Source organism: Phocoena sinus, chromosome 19 (genome assembly GCF_008692025.1).
Source record: "Phocoena sinus isolate mPhoSin1 chromosome 19, mPhoSin1.pri, whole genome shotgun sequence".
Lineage (NCBI taxonomy): Eukaryota > Metazoa > Chordata > Mammalia > Artiodactyla > Phocoenidae > Phocoena > Phocoena sinus.
In genome coordinates, this window is record NC_045781.1 from 8988105 (window position 1) to 8997777 (window position 9673).

Consider the following 9673-nt stretch of genomic DNA (forward strand, 5'->3'; position numbering starts at 1 on the left):
TTGTGGCCTCTCCCGTTGCGGAGCACTGGCTCCGGACACGCAGGCTCAGCGGCCATGGCTCACGGGCCCAGCCGCTCCACGGCATGTGGGATCTTCCCAGACCGGGGCATGAACCCGTGTCCCCTGCATCGGCAGGCGGACTCTCAACCACAGCGCCACCAGGGAAGCCCAAAGTCATGTTTTAAGGGAAATTCAAATCAAAATTACTAGGAATTACCACTGTATAGCCACTAGAATGGTGGTACTTTTTAAATGATAAAAAAAAAGTGTGTTCACAGGGGTATGGAGAAATTGCAAACTGCACACTTTGCTCGTGAAAATGCAAAGTGGTGCAACTACTGTGGAAAACTGTTCATTCCTCACTAAATTAAACATGTGAACAAACAAATTTACTCCTGGATTATAACCAAAAGAATTGAAACAGATGTCCAAACAATCATTTGTACATCAATGTTCATAGTAGCATTTTTCACAAGAGTCAAAAGGTGGAAACATCACAAATGTCCACCAAATGATGAATGGATAAAAAGATGTGGTATGCCCATACAATGAAATATTATTTCTCTTAAGAAACGAAGTGCCGATACATGCTGCAGCATGGATGAAACTTGAACACATTGTGATGAGTGAACGAAGCCAGACACAAACCACCACATCTTTCATAATTTATATGAAAACTTCAAAGTAGGTGAATACATTGAGACAGAAAGCAGATCAGAGGTTTATAGGGGCTGGGAGGACAGTGGGATGGGCAGTAGTGATTGCTTAATGAATATGAGATTATCCTTCCGGGGTGATGAAAATATTCTGGTGATGGTTATACAACATCTTGAATGTACAAAATGTCACTGAACTGTACAATTTACAGGGGTTAAAATAGTAAATTTTATGTTAGGTGTATTTTTCCACACAGATAAAAAAGAAAAGTAAAAACATTTGAATGGGGGTGTGTGTGTCCAAAGAACAGCAGGAACTGTCCACACCTCTAGTGCTGACCAATTCGACCTGTTTCTGGAATGATACTTTCTCTGAGTATTTCACTTTATAGTGTGCTTTTTTTTTTTTCCAGTACGCAGGCCTCTCACTGTTGTGGCCTCTCCCGTTGCGGAGCACAGGCTCCGGATGTGCAGGCTCAGCGGCCATGGCTCACGGGCCTAACCGCTCCGCGGCATGCGGGATCTTCCCGGACCGGGGCACGAACCCGTGTTCCCTGCATCGGCAGGCGGACTCTCAACCACTGCGCCACCAGGGAAGCCCTATAGTGTGATTTTGATTCCCAACTGCTCGTGCAGAGCGAAGGTTGGTGTCGTTCACCTAAATCTGAAACCCTTGATCTGTTTGGTCCCAGAAACAACTCATTCCCTTCTCACTGAGCATCAGAAGCACAACTGGCTCTAATTCTCAGGTGTCTTCCTTGACAACAAAGCCACACACACACAAAAAGCTGTGAAAAGTGCTCAAGAGAAGACATCCAAGGTGCTATCAGGATGTAATGAGGTTACAGACCACATCCTCAGAGTTCAGGGACATTTCATGTGGGCAACATTTAAACTGAAAGCTGCTGTGGGGGTGGTGCGGGGGCCGTGAATAGAATGCACGTGAAGAGATTGGAGAGAGGGTCAGACAGAAACCACCATGCACGAACCCTGGAACTTGTGGATGTGGGGGGCACAGACACTGATGCTGAGGCACAAGTAAGAGGGAAGAGAGTGGTGAGGCGTACAGCTGAGGACTTGGCGGTTGAGCCGTGGGAGACATTTTGGGTTGTAATAAGCAGTTATAATAATTTGGGGGCAAGGGGGAACTATGAGGAATGGGCAGGACACTTGGCATCATTGCCCTCCACTGAGAGCCTCCTTGTCTGCAGAGGCTGGGAAGATTCAGACTGCCTTTCCCACACTGCCTTGCAGCTGGAATTCTGGGTGTATTTGAAGCTCTGGGCATCACAGCCAGGTGTTTCGCCAGCAGCACCCGTGAGTTTAGGCAATAGCTTTGAGGTGCTGAAAAGCCACTAAGCAGAAACAAGGGCATCCAGATCCTGGATCACAGCTCAAGAGTGCTGTCCTGAGTATCATTCATGGAGACACAGCCTAGAGCCTGTTCCTCCAGCCACTCCTATGACATGTAGGCTCTTAATTCACTATATCATGTGGAGGATCCAACCAGGCCTGGGTCAAGCCAGATCATCCATTCTTTCATCACTTGAAGTCACTTTGCAGGGAGCAGGGGTCTGTTTCTGTAATCCCAGGGATATGGTTGGTGCAAAGGGTTGACGCAGCCTCCCCATCAGCCAGCAGAGGAGGAACCTGCTGGCTCTGGGGAGCCCCAGCCCCTTCTGCATACCTGACCTTCTCTCCATACACCTGAAAGTCTACCTCATTCCTGCTTGCTTCCTGGGAGGGGCTCCCTAAGGCCAGATGGAAATAACACCCAGATACCGCCAGGAGGAAAATCAAGTCTATTTATTCCTGGGGCAACAAGGAAGCCAGTGGGGAATCCAGTGAGAGCAGGAACTGACAGCATCACCCTGGGTTTCACATCCAGGAGCTCAGCTCTGCCAGTCCCAAGAAGGGACACATGGGAACGTTAACCTGGGTCTTCCCCAGGGTTGTCTATGAGCAGAGGCTGTCCTTCCTAGATGGGCTGGGCCAGGGATGTTCGGAGGCCCCCGAACTGGGGTTCAGGAGGCCTGGGTTCTAGTCCAGCCTGAGTCACTGACCAGCAGTAAGACCTCGGGTCAGTGTCTTCCTTGGATTCAGGGAACAGAATGAAAGAATAAAACAAATGGCTGTTTGAAGTCAGAAGTAGAACTTTCTCTAGCCATAAGTAGTAGCAGGTCCCGACACCAAATGATGGCTCAATCATCACAAGCCAGGTCCCTCCCAGATCTGGGCTCTCTTGCAGAAGACAGAGCTGTCCCCAGACAGTGAGGTCCCATGGTGGACACAGTAGGATGGGAGTCTCTGAGGGGGCTGGTGGTAGGATTGGACAGGACTTTGTGCAAAGGATTTTTTGATACCTTGAGAAAGGGGCCAAGGCAGGATGTGAACCCAGGGCTATCTCATCCCAAAGTCTCAACACTGTTGAGTTAGTGGCTCTTGGTATCTACAGATCTCAGAAATGGCACTGCTCTCCCATCAGCACCCAGGCCCCCCTACCCTGTCCTGATCTCCTTTCATTCTCCTGCCCTTTAGTGACTCAGCTCCCCTGAGACACAAGGCTCCAGGCCCTGGAGTGCAGTCTGGGCTCGTCCCTCTTCAGAGACGGAACACTAACCCTGCCCTAGAAAACATCCTTTCTCCCTCACCCTGGTTGCTGTCCAGGCATCTACCGCACTCCAGATTTAAGCAGAGGCAACCAGGCCTGGGTCCTGTCCTGCCTGGAGCCATCACAGTAAGGGAATGGAATCAAGGTCAAGAGCAATGTGCCCCAGCCTGTAAAACATGACGGGGCAGCTAAGTCTGTGGCGCTTATCAAAGGAGGAATCCACCCTTGCCCTGAGCCTCCTCCATTCAAGACTTTGTTAACCAACAGGCTGCAGCTCTCTGGGAAAAAATAAATATTACATTATTATGTGGCTTCCAACATCCTTGAGGGCAAGTTTCAGGACACAATGTTTAATTGTTGAAATCCACTCCCTAATCTATATATTTTCAATTAAAAAATAACATAGCTTATGACCAACTCTAGTGGTTATCTAACCTACTAAAATGTTGCAATCTGCTGTTTGGAGCTACTCAGCGGCTGCAGGAGAAAGGACACCAGAGACCAGAGGGTGATGTGGGGTTGGGAGGGGAGCATGCTGTACCCCTGCCCCATGGGTGATAAAAAACAAGACTCTGGTAATTGCACAAATATTTCTGCTATAGCAGGACCTTCCCTGGACTCCTAACTCTAGTCTCAACCTTCCTGTCCACCCTCCTCCCAGCAGATACTGGGATATTCACAGACACAAATCTGAATACTTTCCTTCTGTGCTCAGGACCTGGCCATGGTGCCCAGTGTCCTGAGGATAAAGTCCTGAGTCCTGGGACTTCCCTGGTGGCGCAGTGGTTAAGAATCCACCTGCCAATGCAGGGAACATGGGTTCGAGCCCTGGTCCAGGAAGATCCCACATGCTGTGGAACAACTAAGCCCGTGTGCCACAAATACTGAGCCTGCGTGCCTAGAGCCTGTGCTCCATAACAAAGAGAAGCCACTGCAATGAGAAGCCCTCGCACCTCAACAAAGAGTAGCCCCTGCTCACCGCAACTTGAGAAAGCCCCCGCACAGTTAGGAAGACCCAACGCAGCCAAAAATAAATAAATAAATAAAAATAAATTTAGTTTTTAAAAAAAGAATGGAACTGTCAGCTTACTACCAAGGGTAGATTTGAGGTCAAGTCCCAGTGATGATTTTTTTTTTTTTTAATTTACTTATTTTATTTTTGGCTGCGTTGAGTCTTTGTTGCTGCGCGCGGGCTTTCTCTAGTTGTGGAGAGCGGGGGCTACTCTTCATTGCTGTGTGTGGGCTTCTCATTGCGGTTGCTTCTCTTGTTGCAGAGCACAGGCTCTATGCACGTGGGCTTCAGTAGTTGTGGCACTCGGGCTCAGTAGTTGTGGTTCACGGGCTCTAGAGCTCAGGCTCAATAGTTGTGGTGCACAGGCTTAGTTGCTCCGCGGCATGTGGGATCTTCCCGGGCCACGGCTCGAACCCATGTCCCCTGCATTGGCAGGCGGATTCTCAACCACTGCGCCACCAGGGAATCCCCCACCTCCACCCCAGTGATGCTTACGTGGCACTATGAGTCAGACATCTTCTAAGGGATCGACCCATGAGTTAGATACGTTATAGTATCAGCCCCATTTTGCAGGTGGGGAAAACTGAAACCCAGAAAGGTTGTCACTTGCCCAAGCTCACACACTGGAATGTCACCAGAATTCAAACTCAGGCAGCCTGGCTCTGAATGAGGGCTCTGGACCACCAGGCTTTACTATCTCCCATGTGGCAGCAAGGTGAGTAGCCCTCTTCTGGCCTGTTTACTCAACTGTGAAATGGGCTTCCCATTAGTCACCTCTTCAGTTTGCTGCAAGGGTTAAATGACATCGGGCTTAGGTCCAAGAGGAGTGTTTTTAAAATGGGACCCTTTGTTTCTTCAGCTCCTTGCAGGAGGATGGGAGAAGAGGCCTGGCCGCCTGCCTCCCATGTTAAGTCCTGGTGAGCTGTCCAATGCTCCACTGAGCGGAGAGACAAAACAGGGCAGAGATCCAGACCCTGGGTCTTCCAGAAACCACGGGGCGAAGTGCCCAAGGGCCTGTGTGCCTCTCCCCACCCCCCACTCTCGGCTGGGTGAGGGGCCCCTTGGCTTTACCACGGTCTCCCCCCTCCGGACCGGAGCACACCGCATCCTGTTGGGGCCCTGCCAGAGAAGGAAGCGGAGTCTGGGTTCCCACTGGGAAGTCCCGCGGGGTGTGGTGCAAGGCCTTCCCTGCCCCCCAGGCAGATAAAGGCGCAGAGCCAGCCTGGAGCTGCTAGCCATCTCCGCGCGCCCTGCCTGCCATGACCCGCCGCTGCGCGCTGCTCGCCTGGGCCCCCGCTCGGCCGTCCTCAGCCTCGGGGCGGCTCAAGAAGCCTCGGTAAGCTGCATCCCCATCGTGCCCCGCAGAGAGTGGAAGGCCCTGGCGCCCGAGCGCAACCAGCGCCTAAGACGGGCCCGTGCGCTACGCGGTGGTGTCGCACGCAGCGGGCAGCGCCTGGGACACCCCGGCCCCTTGCCTGAAGCAGGTCCAGAACGTGCAGCACTACCACGTGCGGACGCTGGGCTGATGCGACGTGGGCTACGAGTGAGTGCGGAGGAGAGGCAAAAGCTGGAGACGGGACTGGAGCAGAGGGAGGAGCGCGGGCCCAGGAGACCGCGGGGACCCTGTTCTAGAGCCGCCTGGCCGACACCCCGGGCACCTTACTCAACCGCGCAGCATCTTCGTTTGTCCCCAGGGTCGCCGCTTAGGGCTGGGCGTGTGCAGGCAGCGCAAAGATGCTAGGAGGAGGGGAAGCAGCTGCAGTCCAAGCTCTGTCCCCAGAGGAACGGACAGACTTTGTCAATACACAGGAAGATGTCCTGTGCACTGGATTCCCTTGGTAAAGTCCGGTGCCTCGTTAAGCACCAGGCCAGGTTGCCGTCCCAGCTCCGTTTACTGCTGGCTGAGCCCTGGGGCAGGCATTCACCCTCTTTCAGCTTCAGTTTCACCTTCCTCCTCTGCAAAGTCAGGGGGGTGGTGGCCCACTCCATCACTAAGCCAGCCAATACCACTTAGGACACCGCCTGGTGTGCAGTGGGAGCCCCCAAATCCATGGACTGTTGGTGCCTATTACCATGTGCCAGGCTGTGCGCCATATGCTGGGACGGGGGCACAGCCACGAACAGTGTGAATCTAGCCCAAAGGGATTTAAAGACCAGCAGACAGCAACAGGTAAGAAACAAGCAAAGTCAACAAGATGAATTCAGATGGTGAGAGAAGCGATGGAGAAAAGGAACAGAGTGACTGACGCGGCTCCGGCATATGGGAGCCGAGAGAAGAGTGTGGTAAGCTGGGGGTACAGCAGAGGTAGAGGCCAGGAGGCTGAGTGAGTGGGTCATTCCTGAGGGACAAAGGGCAGCGTGGCTGGAGGTAGCCGGGAAGAGTGACATGAAATGAGGAAGGAGTTGGCAGGGGCCGGATGGCACGGGGTCTTGTGGGCCATGGGGAGGACCTCCGTTCTACTCTAAGACAGGAGCCATGAGAGGGATGTGAGCCTGCTTGGATATGAGAAGCTCCCTCTGGCTGCAGTGTGGAGAACAGACTGTAGGGGGGTGAGGGCAGAAACAGGGGCAGGGATTGGTTAGATCTGCCTCTGGGGCCCATGCCCACCAGCTCCCTTTCCAGGGTAATAGTCTGGGGTCCTGCACACGGGCTTCTATAGCAAGAGACTCTACTGGTTCTCAAGCCTCGGTAAACACCAGAATCACCTTACTGGAAATGCAGGTTCCCAGGCCCCACGCTTAGAGACTGCTTCAGTAGGGCTGGGGTGAAGCCAGAAAGCCTGAGGACCTCGCTTGGAAAAACCTGGAAGCCTTCAAGGGTGTCCCCAGCTCTTCTGGCTCAAGATTTTACCATTCAAAGGCTCCAACTTCAAATTTTTTTTCCAAAAGTCAGGCGCTCCAGTTCTAAGCGTTTCCCTGAAGGAACGAAGAGCGGAGCTTGGCTCCACAGCCTCTGGTCTAAATCACTTTATAGAAAAGCAAACTGAAGTTTGTTTCTCAGATTTTAGGATTCAGAGTCTGATCCAAATGTTTGGAATCCCCCTTCCTTGTCGCATCTTGTTCGGAGCCTCAGTTTCTTCACCTGTAAAATGGGACTCCTGACTACCCACCAGGTGGTGGGGTTTAAAGTTTAAATTAGATGCATCCATTTAGCTAATGTACAGAGAGTACCAACTGCTTGTGCCAGATGCTGGGGCTGTGGCAGGACCATAACCGGCCCAGCCCTGGGGGTCAATATCACTATGGTATTTCTAGTCTCTTCAATCCGGATTCTGAGAGTCTGCCTTCCCAAATGGCAGATTCAGGACCCAGTATTAGAGTTCCCACATTCTGTGCATCCTTGGTGACCTTGGGAGCCAGAGGACTGAGGTGACAGATATCGCATCTCCAAAACGCCAATCTTCTGGTTAATTCCAAATTTGTGCCAAATTAAACTTGCTCAAGCAGGACGTGTTGAATGACTGAACCTGACAGATCTGCTGCCAGGATTGGAAACCTCAAAGAGGCAGGTGCTGCGGCTCCAGGGTTTGTGTCTGGTTGCAGCGCCAACCCTCGAGTCCCTGATCCTGTCACTCAAGTGTACCCCAGCAGGGAAGAGGAAGCAGGAAGCAGGCTGGGGAGAGGGCAGAAGAGCTTCTCAGTGGAGAGTTCTGAGAAGCATTAGTGTCCAGGACGTGACCTTGGGTAAATAATCTAAGTCTGCTTCCTCAGCTTAAAGTGGGGATGACAACAGTGCCTGCCTCCGAGGACTACATGTGAGAATTCAGCAAATCAAGAGCTCAGCCAATCCTCCAGGGAGGCAGGAGAGAGCCAGACCATGTGAGTGGGAGTCACGGAGACCTGGGTGAAAATCCTGACTCCTCACGGGGTTGAGGATGCAAAAAGGTGCATGTAGAGCTGTGCTTGACAAATGGCAACGGCCATGGTCATTGTTCTTACTGTGGAAGATTAGAGGATAGGAGGAGGGTGTTGGGGAAATTGTGTGTGAGTGACAGGGACAGGGGCGGGGCGAGCAGAGGACAGGGAGGGAGTCCTGCCCCCCGACCCCCGGGGAAGCCCTCCGTCACTCATCCAGACCACCCTCCCACCCCCACAGCTTCCTGATGGGAGAAGACAGGCTCCAGTATGAGGGCTGGGGCTGGAACACCTTGGGCGCCCACTCAGGTCCCACCTAGAACCCCATATCCCTCGGCATCTCCTTCATGGGTAACTACATGGGTAAGTGACTGTCCAGCCATCAGCTAGGGGGCTGACATGGAGCCCGGGGGATGGCACCGCGTGGTGAGTAGTTGCTGGGAGGCTCTGCCACCTAGAAGCTCTGTGACCTCGGGCAAGTGACTCTGCTTCTCTGAGCCTTGTTTCCTCTTTGGGATAAAGGCCATTTGCAACCACATGGGTTCAGTGAAGATTAGTCTGTCTCTATAAAAGTTCTTAGACCAGTCCATGGCACCTAAGAAGTGCTTGATAAATGCCAGCTATTGCTGCGGCTCGGCTGGGGAGGTCTGGGGGCAGATGAGGGCAAATAAGCAGTAATCTTGACAGCTGACACTTGCTGAGGGCTTACTCTGTACATAAAATAACTCTTTTGATTATCCCACAGCCCTGTGGGCAGGTGCTGTCATTCTCCCCTTTCACAGATGAGGAAACTGAGGCACAGAGAGGTTCTGTCATTCTCCCCTTTCACAGATGAGGAAACTGAGGCACAGAGAGGTTAAGTCACTGCTTGGTGGCGGCAGGCTGGGTTCTGGGCCCTAGTGGGCCAGTTCATAGTACAAAATCAGAAGCACTACCCACACTCCCTCTGCCCTTCGAGGAAGCCCCAGCCTAACTCCTGCCTCTACCTCCCACAGGTCGGGTGCCCCCGCCCCGCGCCATCAGGGCAGCCCAGAGTCTGCTGGCTTGCGGCGTGGCTCAGGGATTCTTGACTCCTAGCTACGAGGTCAAAGGACACCGGGATGTGTAGCAGACGCTTTCTCCAGGCTACCAGCTCTACGAAATCATCCAGCAATGGTCACACTACCACCACGTGTAAGGCCCTGTCCGTCTTCTCACACACACCCCCACCCCATCAGAAACCCCACTGCCTCCCCCTCCCCCAATAAAGGCGAACCTCAAACTGTATTTGTGTCCCGCCATCCCCCTCCCCACCCTCTCTCTCCCCCATAGGATCCCAGCCATCGCCCCCCAACCTCCCAGAACTCTGACCTTGCTCAGAACCCAGAGGCCCCGGCCCTGAACCAAGACCCCAGAGATCCCAGCTTGGAAGCCAAATCACAGCTCAGAACCCAGAGGCCCCAGGTCACAGCACAGGAATAGCACCAAGTCAGCTGAGATGTCACCACCAGAAGCTCAGGGGTCCTCACTTCCCAGGCAGTGAGCCATGCGGCAAGACAC

General features: G+C 52.9%; 1 protein-coding gene across 1 annotated transcript; it reads left to right on the top strand.

The window, feature by feature from the left end:
• Window positions 1-5538: 5538 nt before the first annotated feature.
• Window positions 5539-9311, top strand: PGLYRP1 (peptidoglycan recognition protein 1). The gene is given in 5 exon segments (XM_032613872.1): window positions 5539-5571; window positions 5574-5690; window positions 5692-5822; window positions 8376-8497; window positions 9130-9311. Coding segments are annotated over 5 exon segments (585 nt in total).
• Window positions 9312-9673: the final 362 nt, after the last annotated feature.